At 37.6% G+C, this 21,724-nt stretch overlaps 1 protein-coding gene across 3 annotated transcripts in view; it reads right to left on the bottom strand.

The window, feature by feature from the left end:
• Positions 1–2,655: 2,655 nt before the first annotated feature.
• Positions 2,656–21,724, bottom strand: part of LOC100802404 (uncharacterized) — a 34,843-nt gene continuing 15,774 nt past the window's right edge. For all 3 annotated transcript variants that reach the window (XM_006604013.3, XM_014771788.3, XM_006604014.4), the window contains exons 9-13: positions 13,171–13,284; positions 4,938–5,069; positions 4,024–4,104; positions 3,290–3,406; positions 2,656–2,920 (exon numbers count right to left, since the gene is read on the bottom strand). In XM_006604013.3, the coding sequence (XP_006604076.1) occupies positions 2,837–2,920; positions 3,290–3,406; positions 4,024–4,104; positions 4,938–5,069; positions 13,171–13,284 (528 nt within the window). In that variant the 3' untranslated portion in view covers positions 2,656–2,836. The remainder of the gene's footprint in view (positions 2,921–3,289; positions 3,407–4,023; positions 4,105–4,937; positions 5,070–13,170; positions 13,285–21,724) is intronic.

The raw sequence follows: 21,724 nt of genomic DNA, 5'->3' as shown, positions 1-21,724 counted from the left end.
ATGAAATACTGCAAATAAGTTCATGTGGTACAAAATGAAAGTTGAATGAGAATTCAACCACCTTATGGCATAAGCGTTTAGGCCATATCTCTAAACAGAGAATTCAAAGACTTGTGTTGGATGAAATTCTTGACCCTTTGAATTTATCGGATTTTGAGGTCTATGTTGAATGCATAAAGGAAAAACCAACAAACATAAGGAAATTAGGTGCCGAAAGAGTTAAAGAAATCTTAGAACTAGTGCATACAAACATTTGTGGTCCCTTAATTTTATTAAATTAGTTAATTAAATCTTATTTAAAAGATGAGGAAGTACAAACTAAGATACCAGACTTGTGCTAATTAACATAATTTTGTGCTACTCTATTTTGAAACTGCTAGTGTTTTAACTTTTTACTTTTGTTTTAAAACTTGTGGTTGCTTTAGAATTTTAATATGTAATTGTGTATTTTTTTGGCTTAATTATCAATTTGGTTCCTAATTTTTAAAAAAAGATTCAATTTGATTTCTAAATTTTTAAAAGATTCAATTTGGTAATTTCCATCCAATTAAACTAACATCATTAGGATCATGGTTATCAAACTTTCGAGTTAACTCGCTAACTCTTACGAGTTTACGAGTCCACTTGTCCTTTGTGAGTTGACTCTTGAGTAAACTCTTTTTTTAGTAGACTTTGGGCAAACTCTATAAACTCTAAATAAACTCGGTAGACTCTCGAGTTTATCACCGAGTCAACGAGTTAACAAGTTAAAAAAATTAGACCAAAATGTAAGTCATTTTTTTAGTTTTTTGTCTTTATAATTCATCATACCTTTATTTAGTATATTATTCTCAAATAAAAAATTCTCAACTTTAATAATATCAAACCCTTATTCTCTAATAACATCAAACTCTCGATGAGAATGATCTACCACTACTATAACTTCTGCAAGTTATTATCTAGTAGTTATGTATTATAACTAGACTTGGTTATTTAAATATTCTGAACATTATGATTTACTATTTTACTTTATTATATTGTTAAAATGTTTAATTAGTATGTTATTTATAGATACTTTGTTATTATTTTTATATGAAGTAGACTCTTACGAGTCTACGAGTTGAGTCACGAGTCGAGTCGGAACTCTCACGAGTCTGCGTAAACTCTCGAGTTTGATAACCTTGATTAGGATTGAGAATTACAAACAGTTTTTATCGGTCATTAGATTTATTATTATTTTAAAAAATAAAACATCACTAAATCTGAGAATTTATCTACGAATTTTTTATTTATTGGTCCATGTTCCTCCTCTTCGTCATCTCCATCCCTATCACGTTGCACTTCCTTTGATCTCTCTCTCTTACTCTTTTCTCTTCTCATCTCATAACTAAGCATAATGAATCGTGTTTCTTTCACTTTCACTGCTAAGGAAATTCCTGTCTTGGAGAGCATTGTCGGCAAAATAAATGGTTTTCTATTGTATTATTGTATATGTATATGTCTCTCTCCAAGGTTGATTTGAATGTTGTTGACTGATTTTAATGTTTATTTTTATGCAGGATTATTAGTGATAATCTCTATTTTTATGTATGTTATTGTGATGAAGGAAAGTCAAGACGAAACAATTAAGGGGTGTTCGATTTGGTTATTTTCTATTTTCATTTTCACTGAAAATATAAAATGTTGATAGAAATGTGTTTGGTTGAATTTTTGTTTTCATTTTCAGTGAATATTTTCTAAAACGAACCAAAAACTGGAAACAATAAAATCTCGTTTTCAGTTGAAACCAGGAACCTCATTTTGGGTAAAATGAAAACGCGGTGGCAAGAAATATAATTTTAAGCAAATCTAAAAATATATTTCCTTCTGAAAAACGTATTTTTAGTGTTTTTATTTCTTGAAAGCAGAAAACAAAAAGTCAAACCAAACATATTTTCAAAATTCTAATCTTTAGAAAATGAAAATAGTTTTCAGAAAATGAAAACAGAAAATAAAAATAAAAATGGAATACACCCTTAGAGGCTCAATGAACAAACCTGATAGCGTGCTACGTGTCAGAGGATCTGTTCCTTGACAATTAGGACAATTCTTACGTCACTGGATTCCTTTCCTCCCCCCGCGGCCCTAAACACTACCGTCACTACTGCTGTTTCCAGCGTGGCTACATGTGGTTAAGTAAAAAAGAAAATTCTCGAGAAATACTCAGATCGAGTGAAGTTTTATTTATTTTTAAATAATAATAAATATAATGACAATTAAAAATTACCACTATTCGTAAAAAAAAAAAAACCGCTGAAATTCACAATTCTAACACGATTAGTTTAATTGGACGTAAATAACCAACATGATTTATTTTAAAAAAATAAAAATCAAATTAAATTTTTAAAAAATTTAAGAACCAAATTAAATCTTTTAAAATAATAAGAGAAATGAGGATAATTTAGTCTTCTAAATTTGTATAATTTAAATATATTTTAATTTGTAATCCAAAAATTTAAAACACCCAAAATTTTGAAACGTAGGGAACGATTTTTCTTTTTTCATTTTCTAGCTCCTTTCAACACAAGCACACCTACTCAAATTTTATTTTAATTTTTTATCAGTAAATATTAGTTATTAATTTATTCATTTTTGTTAGCAAAAATGAACTTAAAATCTCTCATCTCCTTTTCTCCCTTCACCAAGTCAATCTTATATTTGGTTGCATACTCAAATTGCCAACACCGAAGGAATTGTTTGAAAAATTTGGAAAGCATACCCGTGTTAGCTTGTTATCTCATGCTCGACTTTCTCGACTAGAAGCACGGCATCCAATATTATAATTAAAATCTATTACATTTAATCTAAAATTCTATGATTAAGTAGAGGAGATCTGGTGCTTTGAAAGTTGCACTTGCCGACGACCCAAAGAGAATGCTGTAACTATCCAAAACAAACAAACCTACAGACAAGGGAAAAGAAACACATCAGTCTTACCCATATAAAATACTACCTCTGGTCTTTACTATGATTTAAATTAAAAATAAGTTGGAGTCGAATCTAAAATCTCCTGTATTATTTTCACAAAAATCTCCTTCATGAAAGTCGGCTTTAAAATAACATGACTGTAAGAGAAACATCTGTATAATGTTTGTTAGTTTAGTTAATTGAACCTTATAACAAGGATAGGAGGTAGTGTAAAAGATAAAAGAGAAAAATATTTATTAACAACGAGTAATGATAAATATTTGAGCCAATGGGTTGACATTTTCATGAATCAGGGTAGTAATATTTGAGAGGAAGATGGATAGTATGATAAGTTTAAACATACAGGGAGGCCATAAAGGGGAACTGTTGATGGGTTCCCGTTGAGAGTACCAAAAAGCATTTTGTACATTCCAGCTGCTGCAGCATCTCCAAGTCTTTGAACCAAGACATCTATGCATACCTGTGTCAGCATGTTGTAAATCAAGTGTTGCCTCCAAAAAAATATAGGCCATTGAGTAACTCAATTTCAATTGTTAGTTCATTTTATGTACCTACTAGGAAATATCCAATAAATATAAAAGAGTTAAATATGTTTTTTTATTTCCAATAAATATCTAATTTTTTTGTTTTTGTTTGTTTCCTAATAATTTTTTTTGCATTAAATCCCTAATAAAACAACAATTTTATTTTTGATCCTTGACACTTTATTTTAGTCCCTAATAAATTAACGAATTTTGTGCTTGTTCTCTTATAATTTTTTTTTCATTTGTAATTAGTCAGGACAAACAAAATTCGCTAATTTACCAGGAAACAAACACAAAATTCACTAATTTATCAGAGACAAACAAAATATCAAGGATCAAAGACAAATGTTTTATTAAGAACTCAACATAAAAAAAAATTATCAGAAAATAAACGTTAAAATTGAGTATTTATTAGGAATAAAAATATATTTAAGCAAATATAAAAGGTCTAATAATGTCACTATCAGAAGAGTAGCACATGATTGCGCTTCTACAAGCCCAAGACACTACCCACGACGATTAAAGGAGGAAAGGAAACAGAAGATGGTCGTACTTTGGCTTTATACTTCTCATCCTCTGAAACAACAGTAAACAAAAGTTCTCTTCCAGGCCTTGTCACAACATATGTAACAACCTGCAATGTTGTCAAACATGATCATGAATACAAAAAAGTGTGACAATAGTTAATTTAATAAACAAGTTTCTGTTTTATATCATGAGTAGCAGATCACAGTCATGAATTTCTCCAAAAGATGAATGCAATATGTAATATATTGTTGAGAGAAAGGAAAGAAATGCATATAATGAATGTAAGAAGTGCAAAAATACAAATTCCTAATTACTTTATTTAAATGGTACAATGAACCTACATATTTATAAAATAATACACGTTTCTAACATTTTCAGGTCACATGCGTCAAGGAACTCTCGTTCAGTTAAAACATCCGTCAGTTAATCATTTGCATTAATAAAAGGATTAAATATGTTTTTCACATTTGTAATATATTCATTTTCACTTTACTATCTAAAAAATATTTTTTTACTTATTTTATTACTTTATATTTTCAAACTTTTATTTTTGATCCCAGTATTAGTCTAACACATCATTTAATGAATCGAGACTAACGACATATTTCAAAAGCAAAAGATTGAAAACGTCAGGTAATAAAAAAAAATAAAAATATATTTTAGATAATAAACTGAAAAAAAATATATATATTACAAGTATGAAAAATATATTTAAAAATTAATAAAACTAATGCGAATGTCTCTGGACAGGATCTTTTTCTGAAGTGACAATATACCTCATCAATATATTTGGTCCTCATGGCAAATGGGATTGGAGGCAATTATATCATACAATGAACCTATACATATTCTAAATCTACTTTCACAATACAGATTTCTAGATATGTTGTTAATTACTGAAATCTATTAAAGGAACCAATATTTGCAAGTCATAATAACCTTTCTCAGCGTCTCACAAATGGCAACCACCACCCATTTTGGCCAAACAGCTAGAGCGACTAAATTTAAGAGGCCAACGAAAGGTGCTGAGCATATAGCTGTAGTCACCCCAGCAACAGTAAGAATGCGTCCCTGTACTAGTAAAGAAAAATATATACATGGTTAACATTAGTAACATGCATCATCATTAATACTAACATCAAAGAATAAAACCTACGACGAATCTTTTTTCATCATTATTGTTAATAATACTATTACCTTTTCAAAATGATTACTTCAACTAATGTAGCAACAGATATACTATAGTCATCGGAAATGATTTTCCTATTATTCATTGTTTATGTAAATAGTTGTTATTCCTTCATTCATATAAAATAGACAAATGCTGAGCGCAATTCCCTCAAGCAAATTTATAGAAATCTCCAAGTCTTTCAACATTTTCATGTTGGTAATTATGAGAAAATAAGAAGCGAACTTTTCCTGAATGGGCTAGAGTGAGTTTCACCACTCAGCTGAATTCTATTTCTAATCGTAAGGATTACAAAGATAATCAATGCCAACTAACAATTTTTACGAGAGAAATTAAGTTATCACTAAATCCTAAGATGCATTGAACCTAGCTATACTTTTAGGCTACTTGGAAAGAGAAACAACATTAATTGCAGTTATTTCCTAAAGGCTTAAATGTGTTTAACCACTCAAATTTGAGTCATTTTGGTTTTAGTCCTCCTAATTTTAAGTTACTTTTTTTAGTCCCTGAAATCTAAAAAAGGCTCTTTTTAGTTGTTTGCGGAATGTGAGGCAAACAAGGAATAAGAGATTTGCAATTTATTAACTATAACAGTCTTTTACTGTATTGTTTTGTCAAAGTAGACACACCTCATGTTATTTATAATATGAAAAAGGAATCACTATTGATTACAAGATCTTGATTAATAGAAAATAGAATATTCTAATAATAACTTTTCTTCGTCCATGTAAAATAACCTAGAGTGATACTTATTTTGGGACAGAGGGAGTACAATTTATTGTTTTACATGTAATAGTCATATAGTACAATGGTTCAAATTTTGAGGTATTCCAAGGTTTTCCCTTAAAGCATTTTGTATATGTAGAGACCATGTAGAGACATTATTGCTTATATGATTATTGAGCTGGATCTCCTGGTGATAAAAGGTCGACCTCTATATAATGTTTGAAAAACAGAAACATAGAGAAAGGCAAAAAACACCTTTTGTCTCAAGACCTCAGAGATGCCAGTTTATATAGTATTATTACATTGATTACAAATAAATATAGGAGATAGCGTTTCCTCTAAATCAGAGATACAATTACCATATAACATTAAATGAAAAGATTATTGCTTGATATTCAACACTCCCCTCAAGCTGGAGCATATAAATCATATGCACCAAGTTTGTTACATATGTAGTTAACCCATGGACCCCTCAAGGCTTTGGTAAAAACATCTGCCAATTAATCACAAGAATGAACAAATCTAGTGATGATGCCACCTGACTCTATTTTTTGTCTAACAAAATGACAGTCCACTTCAATATGCTTGTCCTTTCATGAAAAACAGGATTTGATGCAGTATGTAGAGCTTCCTGATTATCACAAATCAGGGTCAATTGTGCAGCTTCTTCAAACTTGAGCTCTCTAATAAGTTGTTTCAACCAAATCAGCTCACATGTTGCTAGAGCCATTGCTTTATATTCAGCTTCAGCACTAGATCTTACCACCATATTTTAAATTTCAGCTTAAAACCAATTGACACTAAGTAAAGTTGTCCAACAAATATATAAGTTGTATCCCAAGAACTGAGGCAGACGATGTGGGACTTCTTAACACTTTGTCTTCATCGGTAAGTCCTTTTTCGGGAGCACCTTTGATGTATTTCAAGATCCGTATAACTGCATCCCAACGATCTTGGCAGGGAGAATTCAAGAACTGGCTCACCATACTGACTACAAATGCTATGTCAGGATGTGTGACTGAGATAATTTAGTTTCCCAACTAACCTTCGGTATCTTGTGTTAGCAAAGGCTCCCCTTGATCGGGTATTGTTGGAAATCAGAATTAAAAATTCTTATTCTAGTACTAATTATGGTTTATAGGGATATTATCTTTGATTTAGAAGAAACAAAATATCCTCTATTTATGTATAATTAATGTAATTATCCTATATAAACAAGCATCCGTTGTGTACTCTAACACACAGTTTACACTCAAATATCCCTCTATATTTTCTCTCATTTTACATTGTATGAGAGCTAGGTTGAGGGAATAACGAAAACCGTCTCCCTTCTAGTCATCGCACTTATTCCGATGACCTGCATCAGTTTTTCGATGATCCTTTATCTTTTTCCCGCAACATTTCCAATCACCATCGACTGCCATCATTTTCCAGCGACCCACTATCACCGGTGAGACCTTTTGCTCACCACCTTTCTTCCGATGGACCTTAACCTCGCGGTATCTTTTCTAGCGATTTTTTCTTCTTTTCTAGTGAATTTTTCGGCCACCTCCACCGTCAGTCGACCACCGTTCCTACCGACGACCCCACAGTTTGGATCACTGGTCGCCCAACCTGCATGTTTCCAGAAACCGCTTCCCCATCCGGCATTTCACGCGCTCTTTCCTTGATGGGCCAAACAGCATCTGCGTGTCATCGTCCTCCAGCGCATGACGGTGCCTTTGCCGCCGCACTTCCACCTCTGGCGATACCCGTTCCTCACGCACCTACCCCTACAGTTTGGGGGGCCATTCTAACCACATTTGACATTGTCTCTTTTGTAACCCTTTTGTTTTTCCATCTTCTTTCATTTGTTGTAGGTACTGTTTGTTTGTCATTTTCCTGCACTCATGGCTACTTCAGGTTCTTGTGAAAATTTTGGCCAGCGGTTTGCCACTGCCTCCTACTTGTCGTTCATTTTTCAGCAAACAATTTATGTCACCTATCCCACCAACATCTCTTTTTCAACGTGTTTTTCGGCAACCTCCTTCAGAGAGCTCCGCCTGATTGGGTATTGTTGGAATCATAATTAATATACTGATTCTAGTATTAATTCGGTTTATAGGGATATTATTTTTGATTTAGAGGAAACAAAATATCCTCTATTTATGTATAATTAATGTAATTATTCTATATAAACACTCCACTATGTACTCTGACACAGTCTACACTCAAATATCCCTCTATATTTCCTCTCATTTTACAGGTACCAATTTGACACTAGGGTCCGTAGGAGTGTCTACAAGCTTAGCATTCATAAGGCCAATTTCTTTCAGGATGTCAAGCACATACTTACCGTGGGAGATCACTACACCATCCTTGGACCAAGCAACTTCTATGCCTAAGAAATATGAAAGTTTCCCAACATCCTTAGTCTGGAATTGACAAAAAAGGTATTGCTTGAGTTGTGCTATGCCATGCTGGTGTCCTCCAATGATAGCAATGTCATCTACATACACAACGAGGTAGATACATCCTTGTGGGGAACGGCAATAAAAACTAACTGGTCAGCTTCACTACAAACCAACCCAAACTATTGTACAATAGTACAAAATCTGGCAAACCATGCTCTCGAAGATTGTTTAAGTTCGTAGAGGGATCTGCGAAGTCGGCAAACCATGGTAGAGGACTCTCCCTGAGCAACAAAACCATGTGGTTGCTCAATGTAAACTTCCTCCTCAAGATCTCCATGCAGAAAATCATTTTTAGTATCAAGTTGGAAGAAAGGCCAATGACGAATGGCTGCAATAATAACAATATGATAGAGTCCATCTTGGGCGCAGGTGAGAATGTGTCATAGTTGTCCTATCCAAACACCTGAGCGTAGCCCTTTGCCACCAATTGAGCTTTAAAACGATCAATCTTGCCATCGGGTCCAACTTTAAGGTTGTATAACCCACGACATCCAACTGGGGTTTTCCCAAGGGAGGAGAGGACCCAAATGACAGGTAACATTGCTTTGGAGAGCACACATCTTATCACTCATTGCCTGTCTCCATTTTGGGTGGGATAAAGCTTCACTTGTAGCGTGAGGATAAGACACAAAGGACATAAAAGAAAGGCAAATATAAAGTGAAGGAGAAAGACAATGATAACTCAAAGCAACATAATGAGAAGATGGGTTACATGTGGAATGTGTACCTTTGCGAAGAGCAATAGGTAAATCAAGGTTAGATGGAGGGTCAGGATCCAGTAAGGTGATTGGAGCCAGGGAAGATTCGATCATGGTCTTAGTCTCAATTGTAGGAGTAGGCCCAATTGCCACTGGTGATCAAGGACGTTTGCGATATACCTCAAATGGCCAATTCTGAGGAGGATGCTCTAATGAGTGTTCTTGTCACACAAAGGGAAGATGGGAAGAAGAGCAGTAAAAGTATGTCCAAGAGGGACAGATTGCTCAATATCATTGGAAGTAGAAACAGACTCAAAGTATGGCACTCACTCAAAGAAAGACGCATCAGCAGAGATAAAATAGAGATTGAGTGTAGGAGAAAAACACCCATGGGCATTGTCACTGCGAAGATTTCTTATAGGAATCCCAAACTGGGGTTGAATTTCTTTATAAAACTGCTTAAAAATGGAAAATATTTCAGATCTATTTCTCATTAAAAAATAGTCATGTGCAGCGACTGAAATTATCTATGAATGTAACAAAATATTTGAAACCAGAGGGGGTTATTATTTGAGACGAACCCCAAACATCAAAATGAACTAAAGCAAAAGGGGACGTAGCCCGTTTATTGACACGATCAGGAAAAGACTGACAAGTGTGTTTTCCTAACTGACACTACTCACAATTGAAAGAAGACAACTTGGACAAACTAGGTACCAACTTCTGAAGAATAGGAAGACCAGGATGTCCCAACTGAACAAGTATGGTAAGTGGAGATGTTGCGGCAAAACACGCTTGTGGCGAGGCTGATAGGTAATATAGACCATGAGACTCACATTCGGTGCCAATCATCCATCTTGAACTCCGGTCCTACAAGGTAATGGTATCTTCAGTGAATGTTATCAAGCAATCATGGGATTAGGTGAGGCGATGAACAAAAAGAAGATTAAAGGGACAATCAGGTACAAATAAAATAGACTCAACAGTAAGGAAGGGTAGGGGATGGGTGTTGTCGATTCCCTGTGTTTGGGAACCGTTTGTAGAGGTAATAAATAGGTAAATTTCCGGTCATGGAAAGGGAAGAGAAAAGAGAGTGGTTACCAAATATGTGATCAGATGCACTAGAATCAAGCACCCAAGGACCTGGAGTAGGAGACTGAGATACAGGCAAATGAATTACAAAAGCAGTGGCACCAAAGTTTTGACGGCTCTAAAACCACTGGAGAAAATCATCATATATTGCTGGGGTTACTCATGGTTGCTCAGTAGTTGGAGGTTTATTAGTTGTTGAGGAATTGGCCACATTAGTAGGATGAGTAGGCTTGTAATCAGGAGGCTTGCCTTTTAGTTTCCAGCAATGATTAGTATTGTAATTATCCTTATGGCAATGCTCACACCACCTATGTCGATTCTTCGAGTTGGAATTTCCATTGAGACTGTGACAACCCACTGCTCGGAGGGGCAAGGGCATAAGTATCACCTACCGAAGCCAAAGATGAGGCTCTAGTATGTTTGGGTGGAACCCGTAGAAGAGCAGAAGATGCCTAGTCATAGTAGGAACTATCGAAGACCCTAAAATTTGGTCACGGGTAGCAGAGTACTCCGGAGGCAAGCCATAAAGGGCAAATGTCATAAAGAAAGTGAGGTTTTCAAGGAGTAGCAAAAGGAGGAGATTCTGCCATTGAAGGATCTTTTTGGCTTTGGATACCAAATTAGAGAAGGATAATCGAAAAGAGAAAGAGAGAGAGAATTTGTGAGAAGGATATTATTTTCCCAACTGTTTTCAGTTACACTGTAGTTTATATAGAACTGTGTGACTTGCAGAGCAAGCAACACAAACTTGTAGAAGAAGATTCTAAGGCTTGCACAACAAGCTTCTAGTTAGTTAGGTGCCAGCTGTCAAGGAAAATTGGATAACTAACTTACATACTCTGAACCGAGTACAATACTCACATAACTCTTGACCACTAATCCAAAGGAGAATGTCAGAAGCCCATGTAGAGTAATTGGAACCATCAAACTTCTTCATGGATAGTGTGAAGTTTGAAAGTAGGGCCTCAAGTTTAGATGTTTCAGTAGCTTCGGTAGACGCCATAGGACACACAAACAGAACCGGCAACAACAAAGAACGATACAGCGAAAGTTCAGATAACAAAGGGAGTGCAAGCAATGCAACTCTGATGGCCACTAAACTCCGGGGGTTAGGTCCCAAGGAGGGGGCGTCGACGGTGTGGAAAACACTGCTTGAATGAGCCTACACACTCTGGCAGTACACATCTGAGCGTGGCTGTTTGGCGCATGGTCAAAACGTGTGTGAGGGCATGTCCATGTCCAGAAAAGGATGTCATCAATGGTGTTGTGTAGATTGGCGAACTGTGATTCTGACGATGGTGTCGGTGCCGGAAAAAGTCGTGGGACGACGGTGGCAGTTCGTCGGAAATTTCTCAAGGAACAGTGTCGACAAACTGAAATGTGAACCAGAGAGAAAAGGCTCATGGATCGCAAAAAAAAACTCCTCTGGGGACAGTGGGTCCTCCGGGCAAGCACGGTTTTAGAGGCTGCCTTTCGTAGAGGCTCTAGATACCATGCTTGAAGAACAGAAACATAGAGAACGGCAAAAAAACACCGTGTGTCTAGAGACCTCACGAAAGCCAGTTTATATAGTATTTGCATTGATTACAAATAAATAAAGGAGACAATGTTTCCTCTAAATCAAAGATACAGTTTCCATATAACATTAAATGGAAAGATTATGGCTTGATATTCAATAGTGTTCTTACTGGAGGGGGGGGGGGGACCTTATCTCATGGAAAAGAAAAAAGCACATCATAGCAACAAGACACTTGGACTTGGGGAGGGGATTCAAGTGGGAAGTATTCAGTGGGAAATGCTTATATACTTCTCAACAGAGTCTTCTCATCTGTGACTCAGGATGAAGTGTTTAAAGCAATATGGAAATTAAAAATCCCATGTAAAGCCTCAATCTATGCTTGGAGATGAATTCGGGATAGATTGCCTTCAAGGAATAATTTAAGAAGAGGCACGGAAATCAATGATGCTAGCTGGCCTTTTTGCAGAAGTCATGAGGAAGATGCCTCTCATGGATAAATACTATGGGGGCATTTTCAGAAACTCCGAAAAACCATTTCCTTCAATTTTCTAATTGTAATTCTGATGGTTTTAGGGGTCAACGATGGCAGAGTTGGTGGATCGCACTCAGTTGGTGTACTTGGCATCATCGGAATAGGATTGTATTTCAAAATGAAAGCTTTAATGGCCATAAATTGATGGAGGTTATTCTTCTGCTGGACCTAGTTTAAAAACCTGGAAAGAGGATTTGATATCCCATTTCACTCATGGTCTAGCAGTATTAGGGATGGTTTTTGTACTCAGGGGAATAGTATATAAAATGTACAGTTTTGAGGGAGGGTAGTTACCTAGCTAATAGCCAGATCTTTGGTTCTCTAATACCTATTCTGTATATCGTATTAGCTAACCATAGGTCTGCTCTCGTTGATGCTACGCTGTTTGTAAATCAGTACCACTTGTACTGCTTTCATTATATATATATATATATATATATATATATATATATATATATAAAATATCTACTTTTGCCGATCAAAAAAAAAATAGCTGCTATATCAAGTACTAAAGCAGAACATTGAACTATGGCTCTTACAGTTGAACTAATGTGTGAACTCATTACTTCATCATAGCAAATTTGAACCTACCTCTTGTGAACTTCAATGATCAAGTGTATGATCTCCCCTCACCAAGTCTTTCTGAGCTCCAAGAATTACATGTGTATAAAGTTAGGTGCTTGTGATATATATTGAGGGAGAGTGTTGGTGGCATTACTTGTTTAGATGGCTTCTTTAATAGTTTAATTAATGTATCAATGGAATTGTAAATACAAGTTGTAATAATTACTTCATGTATATCTAAGCAGCATGCTGAGTGGAATTTTAGAAAAGCAAACTCAGAAATCTCTACTAAGCCTCTCGGCCTTTTCAATTATTATTATTAGAAAGAGGTTTGAACTCAACTCTGAAAGAAAGATGAATATACCATGTGGAATAACAGTCATTTTGAGAAGAACTTACCGTCAAGGACAGTTGTCCAACAAGAATAAAAACAGCAATGAAGCTATTTATCTGGGCAAACAATTTTCTTCTTCCAAGAGAGCTGGTAACTGTAGTGGCAATCACGCTCACTTTCTGCAATCACAGACTCCAAACTTCAGAGGAAATATGATGTACAGACATGTGGGTGCTCCAAAAAACCAACTTAAATCATGCAGCAACAAAGATAACATTGAAAATTAATTATTCAATACATACATATGTTTGTTTAAGAAGTATTAATGAAACTGATAGAATCGGAACAGAATTGAAGAGAAAATAGGGATCCTTTTGTAAGTGTATATACTCTGTAAGTAAACTCTATCTGTTAGAGTTAACACCTATTAGTTAGTACAGCTGTCAGTTAGTTACAATAGATAATCTGTTAGAATTATAGATAATAGATAATCTGTTACTATTAGAGATAATAGATAATTAGAGTTTGTTAGAGTCTCTGACTATAAGTATCTGTTAGTGCTCAGAGATTCAATTGGCCAATCACATTTTCTGTTATCATGTCAATAATATCAGTTTATCAACATCGTATCTAGAGCTTTCTGATCCATTTCATGGCTTCCGCAACCGGTGGCGATGGTGAGGAGGTTCCGGTGACAGGAACTCCAACTCCAGTCACCTCTGTACCAATGAACCAAGACCTTCCTCCTTCATCTCTGTCTATGATGAATTTCTCGCAACAAATCACTGAAAAGCTCAATGACAAGAATTTTTTGCTGTGGAAACAGCAAATTGACAATTTATATTGGTCCCAATTTGGTTTTGGTGGTCTAGAAGGCAAACAGTGGTCTCTAGATCAAGTATTGAGGCCGAGTAAAGGAGCCTTGCAGCTGCTACAGCTGATATTTTGTGGATTCGGACTTTACTCAGTGAACTTGCAGTTCCTCATCTCACTCTTATGGTGCTGTGATAATTCCAGTGCTGTGCAGATGGCTCATAATCCAGTTCTTCATGCTAAAACTAAGCATATGGAGTTGGATCTCTTCTTTGTCAGAGAAAAAGTCCTGTCCAAGAAGCTGATTGTTCAACATATTCCTGGCTATGATCAGTGGGCTGATTTGCTCACTAAACCTTTGTGGTCTGCTAGATTTTCTTTTTTAAGTTCCAAACTTAATGTTTCTGAGCTCCCTTTGGTTTCTCAGTCTCATTAAGTTTGCAGGGGAGTGAGTGTATACTCTGTAAGTTAACTCTATCTGTTAGAGTTAACCCCTGCTAGTTAGTACAGCTGCCAGTTAGTTACAATAGATAATCAGTTAGAATTAGAGATAATAGATAATTAGAGTTTGTTAGAGTCTATGACTATAAGTATCTGTTAGTGCTCAGAGATTCAATTGACCAATCACATTTTCTGTTATGATATCAATAATATCAGTTTATCAACACTTTTATTAAAATAAGAGAAAAAAGTTATACACTGACAGTGTAAAATTTTTTACACAGACATCCAATCACAACCCACCATGTATGGGAAGTTTGTTGACTTTTAAAATAATTATCTTAAATTAATTCAAGCGGTGATTAGTGATTGGATGACAGTGTAAAACTACTTTACATTGTCAGTACATAGACATTAAACTCTTAAAATCAACAGAACTGACCCGCCCTCTCTAATTGACAGTGTAAAACTACTTTATGTTAGAGCTGTTTAGAATAAAAGGGTTTTAGTATGTGTACGGGCTTGGCCCAAGAGCTTGTATATGCTTAACCTAGTATTATAAATATGAGGGTAGCTACACATTGTAGTACACCTAATTACAGTTTACTCATGCATCTCCCTCCCTTATTTCTTTCTACAAGAACAAAATAGAGTTGCCAAAAAAGACAGTTCTTGACCAGATCGAACCCTAGGAAAATCAATTTGCTTCGGGGACAGAGACCAGACCAGCGCAACTGGGAAAGAGATGAGGCTCGTGCAACTAGGACAAGGATGGGGCCAATGCATCTGGGATAAGAACGGGGTGATATGAATCTATCAAGGTCCAAAAATTTCAAAGAATCTTTGCAACGGATGGAAGGCTCATTTATAAGAGCAAGATCTAAATGAAGCAAAAACGGTTTTCAAAGCTTAATCATGAGGGTGAAAGCTATAGAAGGTTTAATTAAATTATAGTCAATCCAAAAATTGTTTCATTTCCACAATTTGAAGATAAATTCGGGAAACTTTAAGACAAAATTTTGAAGAGCACAATGAGCCCAATAATTTATACTCCAGATGCAAATGTGGGCTAGAGTTTGTTTGGATTGATTACTTAGCTAATTTGGGCTAAATATGGAGCTGTAAAAGGAGTTTTGGGTCAAAAATCATTCAAATTAAGGAGCTTGGGCTATCAACTATACATGGGCTGGTTGTATTTATGCTTAACTATAGAGTGCTTTTATGACCAGCTGATATATTTGGACGAATTTTAGGGTGCCATTTCATTTACTTTGGTTTAATAAGGGTCTTTTATGCTTGGGGATAATAACGTATTCAGCTGTTACATATTAAACAAGCTGATTAGTGTGAGTTTAATTGAGTCTTCTCATTAGCCTAGTTAATGTACTGTTACATAGTATTTAATGTCTAGTAATTAACTAGGCCAGCACTAACACTATATATAGACAAAGCTCATTGTATCCAAACCAAGTTGAATGACATTGAGTATTCTGAAAATTCAGACAAGTGAGAATTTTCTCTTTGGTTCTTTCAGAACTTTTCTAACTTATCAAGGTTTGATCATCCTTTTGGTGTCTCCAACACTTAGGGTCCTCGTTTCTTGTACTCAAGGGTTAAAGTGGATAACCAAACCTAATTGTTAGCTTTCTAGGGGTGGGTATAATTCAAGTGCTTGCGGGTTCAAAGGTTCTAAGCCTTCTTGGGTTCACATCACGGGGCCAGTGCATTTGGGATAAGGGTTGGGACCAGTGCATCTGGGACTATGCCAATCATTCGACCACTTTCAAGAAGTATGATCAAGATATATAATTCTTTCCATTATGCTTTTCTGAGGTTATACTGGGTGTGAGATTATGTTTGATATTATTCTTAATATTGTATTTATTATTAGAATATTATATTTCCTATTAATCAATAAGTGATTGATCTTGTAATTAATATTGATTCCCTTTTCCATATTTATAAATAGCATGAGGTGTGGTCTACATTGACACACATTACATAGTAAATAACACTGTTACACTAGGAGTTTCAGAGATTGAAAAAATAGGAGCAGAACTCAACATTTTGCTGTAACAGGAAAGGTAAAGCCCCAAGTGGTATATGCAGACCCACTACCCAAACAAGGGTGAAACAGTACTACACGATGAACAGTGATGGTGAACAGTATCAACGCCGCAAATAGTGAACAGCACTGGAAATTTGTTCACAAGAGAAGACAGGCAGAGCGAGATGGAACCTGCTTTGATACCATCTTGAAGATAAAGATAGTTGAAGAAAGAGATTTTTGTGAATTGCTGAGTGTAAGAAGCACTCAGCAGTACTCTTATTTATACTCATTTCAGATTAATTTACATTAATGAGCAATAATGGGAAATGTAACTCCCCAGAATACTATTAGACACTATACATGAATCAAGATAAAGATAGTTGAAGAAAGAGATTTTTGTGAATTGCTGAGTGTAAGAAGCACTCAGCAGTACTCTTATTTATAATCATTTCAGATTAATTTTAATTAATGAGCAATAATGGGAAATGTAACTCCCCAGAATACTATTAGACACTATACATGAATCTGGATATTCCACTATCTTCGACATTAATTCCATTCCAATATCCTAGACCTAGACATTAATTCCATAGAATATAAACAGTTTCCAACAATTCCAAAAAATCCTAGATAAATCCTAATTAAACGCAAACCTTAATCGAATATAATTTTCCTCAAAATAGATATCTTATCACAGATAAAATCCATAAAAATAAGGTAAGATATCTTATCAGAGATTAAATCCCTAAGATAAGAGAAGATAAAATCTGAAATAACATAATCATCACCAAATCCATATCAATAAAAAAAATCCTAAGTTTTATTGCAAACCTAAGATAGTTGAGGTAAGAGCTCCCTCTGAAATATGTTTAGAAGTCTTTGATCTTTTTCTTTTACTACCCTTCTTTTTCATCAAATCCGCTATTTTACCAATCTAAGTTCCAATGTTAGTGGGTAGATTTCCTCTCTTGCTTTTTAGAAATATGAGAGAGAGAGAGAGAGGTAGAGAGAGAAACAGAGGGTGGGAAAGGGCTAGGAGTGGTGGTGAGGAGAGAGCGAGTGGCACTGTGAGCTTTCACGAGGACCCACGACGGACATCTGCCGGAAAAAGGAAAGGACAACAGCAAGGCTACATTAGAGAAAATTGGCGGGACAAGAATGATGTATCGACATTCTACTTCACACGGTTCACAGAGGACACTACAGAGAAGGAGTTATGGTACCATTTCAAGAGGTGGGGTGATGTGAGGGAGATATTTATCTCTAAGCAGAAAAACAAGAACGGCAGGAGATTCGGATTCGCAAGGTTCAGAGGTGTGAAGGATGCGCACAAACTAGCAAAAGAAATGGACAGGATGGTCATCGGCGGCCTGAAATTGTACGTCAACATTCCTAGGTCCTGGGGAGAAACATCAATATTCAACAACAAGGTGGAGACAAACCCATGTAGCACCAGCCTCGACCTCATATGCGGCAGTGGTGGCTGGAAATAAGCGACGAGATGGGCAAGTAAGGGGAACACACATCGAAAAAGGCCAAGTACACTCCATGTCTTCCCTCCACCTTGATATTTCACTGACAAAGAAAAAATGGTTCAGTGACGCCTGGGTAGGGTGCCTCCGAAACCTTGCGCGTTTTGACAAACTTGAAGATGATCCTTTGTGGGATTTCGGAGCTGATATCACCCCGAAGTATATGGGGGACGACATGGTGTTGCTTCTCGGGCTCACGGACGATGAGGCAGAAAGAATGAAGAAAGAGGCTTCCGAGGGAGAAGAGACAATGTTCTATTCATTGGAGAAGTGGTCTCCGGGGCTTCGTCCGGGCCATAGACTAACTTGGGTCCAGTGTTGGGGGATCCCGTTGCCAGCCCTGGAGAAGACGCACATTCAGAAGGTCGTTGCTGTGTTTGGGGATTTGGTTGATGTAGACGACGACATCGACACAGCTTGAAGGGTAGACAGAGCACGCGTTCTCATATGCACCCCCTGGAGACCCACAATCCAACACACTGTACGTGTGTATGTAGGAGAGGAGGCTTATGATGTTCAGGTTGTGGAGGAATGCAGCCAAAGCGTTGAATCGTGTCACTGCCGTCGAACGAGTGTTACCTGGTCATCGGAGGAGGTTGACTCCGATGACAGTAGCATCGGAACACCGGTGTCATCAAGCAGACGTGCACCATCCCACCCCCATGTCGAAGTCGCAACCATGCAGTCGCCAGACACGACTGAGCGACGGCGGTTCTGTCCCACCGCTGGGGGTGTCGACAATGTCGCGAGCTTGGAGCCGCTAAACATGGCTGATCAATGGCGGACCTCTTTTGATTCCACGGTCGGGAAAGACGCTGAGGCCCTAAACATGCAGACCCCAAACACCGACGAACGCCGACGGCCATGCTCCGACCTCGCTAACGGGGCTTCGGGTTTACCTACTAGTCCGACAACAGTGAATGGACTGTTGGGTACCAGCCTTGACCCGCGGGTAAAGACCCACGTACCGACAACAGGCCCAACGGCCACAGGAGCAGATTTGGGCAATGACAAGGAGGAGTGTCAGGGGCAGGGATCAGAGGCTGCGAGTGCAGTACAAGATTGGTGCAAAGAGGGTGGGGCGCAGGCCATCAGAAAAGAGGATCAGACCACGGAGGACCAGGGTATACATGAAAAAGGAATTTTGGTAGATGAAGAGAAAGGTTAAAGGCAGAATGTAGAGCCTATCCTTTATCTAACAGGAGGCACGTGCTGTGAAATTCCAGAAGAGGGAGAAAAGTCAACATTTATAAAAAATGATGATGTGGCAGCGGTAAAGTTTTTGAATGTGAGGGACTCACGTGATGTGCACACACATGTGGGAACGGATAGCAGGGGTATGGGCCTTTCTATTCATACACCCCATAAACAAAATGGAGCTAGCAGTAACAGCCCACAAACATCCACTAACGAACCCAGCAACACCTGGAGGGTATATTCCCGAACGAGGAGGTGCCAACAGCAACAGCATCTGGGATCTCTAAATGAGTCTACCATTGAAACATCCCCACAAATAAAAATATTGACCAGACAGCAACAACCCGTGAGGAGCCAAGATACCAGGGGAGCTGACTGCAGTGGGTATATATCCAACAAAGCTTGCTCCCAAATGCCACAGAAAAAGGTGATTGACAAGAGCGGGAAGAGTCAACTAGAGGAGGCAGCAGACATTTGGAACATGGCTCAAGAGTTGGGGGCAACAACAGACATAGAGCAGGGAGTGGTAATCAATAAAATAAAGGAAATGGAGGAAAGAGATAGGAAGGAGGCTGAGAGATTGGGAGATAGAAGTCATACCCCATGAATATTATCTCCTACAACGTTAGGGGCCTAGGAAGGGGGGTCAAGTGGGCTGCAATTCGAAGAATGATTAAGAGAGAACACATTGATATGATTTGTATCCAAGAGACAAAGGAGTCTATAGATAAGTCTTTGTCAAGCATTGTGGGGGGATTCCGATGTGAGATGGGAAGCGCAGCCTGCAAACAACACAGCAGGAGGGATTTTGTGTATGTGGAGCGAAGAAAATTTCAAATTACAAGACAAAGCCATTGGAGGAGGTTTCATTTATCTGAGAGGTCAATGGCTTAAGGAGAACCAGCAAGTTCACATCGTCTGCATTTATTCACCATGTGATATCCAGCATAAAAGATTACTATGGGAAACTATTAAGCAGTTGAGAAATCCACTCAATGGGGGACTATGGTGTATCTTGGGTGACTTCAACAATGTAAGGGATCCAGCAGAAAGGATGGGGAACTGTTACAGAGGGGACGGAGATAGCAGCATTAAGGAGTTTAACAATTGGATTGATGACTTGAAGGTAGAGGATGCGCCATGGGTGGGAAGAAAATTTACCTGGTTCAGACCGAACGGGTCTGCTAAAAGCAAGCTTGACAGATTTCTAGTATCTCACGAATGGATTGTTAAATGGCCTGACACCACCCAATCCACCTTGGATAGGAATTTCTCTGATCACTGCCCTATCTTGCTGAGGTCAAGATTCATTGACTGGGGACCTAAACCTTTTAGGGTTCTGGATTGCTGGTTTCAGGATAGCTCTTTTAAAAGAATTGTTCATGACTGCTGGACGTCTACGCAGATTGGAGGGTGGGGTGGTTATGTGCTTAAAGAGAAGATAAAACGCCTCAAAAGAAGATTAAAGGAGTGGAATAAGGAGCACTTTGGGGACACTTTTAAGAAGGTCAAGCAGATTCAGGAGGAGCTTAGTAGGCTGGAAGAGAATTCTATTGATAGACATCTGTCTCCCTTGGAGGTCTCGTATAGAAAGCAGCTTCAAGAAGCTTTGTGGTCAGCCGCTCAGTCTCACGAGTCCCTTCTTAGACAGAAAGCTAGATCCAAGTGGATTAAGGAAGGTGATTGTAATTCAAGGTTTTTCCATTTGATGATGAATGCGACTCGCAGGAACAACCTATTGAAAGGGGTTATGATTGACGGATTATGGGTGGATGAACCTCAAAAAGTGAAGGAGGAGGTGAGATCGTTCTTCCTACAGAGATTCCAGGAATCTGACCTACATAGACCCACTTTGGATGGGATCAGTTTCCAAACTCTCAATCATCAGCAGAATGATATGTTGCTTGGGAGTTTTCGAGAGGAGGAAGTAAGAAAGGCTGTGTGGGACTGTGGGAGTGACAAAAGCCCAGGTCCTGATGGTCTCAACTTTAAGTTCATTAAGCATTTTTGGCATATCATGAAGCCTGAAGTCCTCCACTTCCTGGACGAGTTCTTTGCTAATGGCCGCTTTCCTAAGGGATGTAATGCTTCTTTCATCGCATTAATTCCTAAGAAGGTTGATCCACAAGTCCTGAATGACTATAGGCCCATTTCACTGATAGGCTGCGTCTATAAGATTGTGAGCAAGTTGTTGGCAAACAGATTGAAGAAGGTGTTGCCATCCATTATAGATGAACGACAATCTGCTTTTATAGGTGGCAGGCACATGTTACACAGTGTCATTATAGCAAATGAAGTGGTGGAGGAAGCTAAGAGAAGTCACAAACCTTGCCTTGTGTTCAAAGTAGACTATGAGAAGGCATATGACTCAGTGTCATGGGAATTTTTGAAATACATGATGAGAAGGTTGGGGTTTTACCCTAAATGGATTCAATGGATTGAGGGGTGCATATCATCTGCGTCTGTATCCATATTGGTGAACGGGAGTCCATCGGCTGAATTTATCCCACAAAGAGGCCTTAGACAAGGTGACCCACTAGCGCCTCTTCTCTTTAATATTGTTGCTGAAGGACTAAATGGTTTGAT

Source organism: Glycine max, chromosome 19, assembly GCF_000004515.6.
Source record: "Glycine max cultivar Williams 82 chromosome 19, Glycine_max_v4.0, whole genome shotgun sequence".
In the NCBI taxonomy this organism is placed as follows: domain Eukaryota; kingdom Viridiplantae; phylum Streptophyta; class Magnoliopsida; order Fabales; family Fabaceae; genus Glycine; species Glycine max.
The sequence above is the reverse complement of the archived record's forward strand: the minus strand, read 5'-3'. Positions and strand labels throughout refer to the sequence as shown.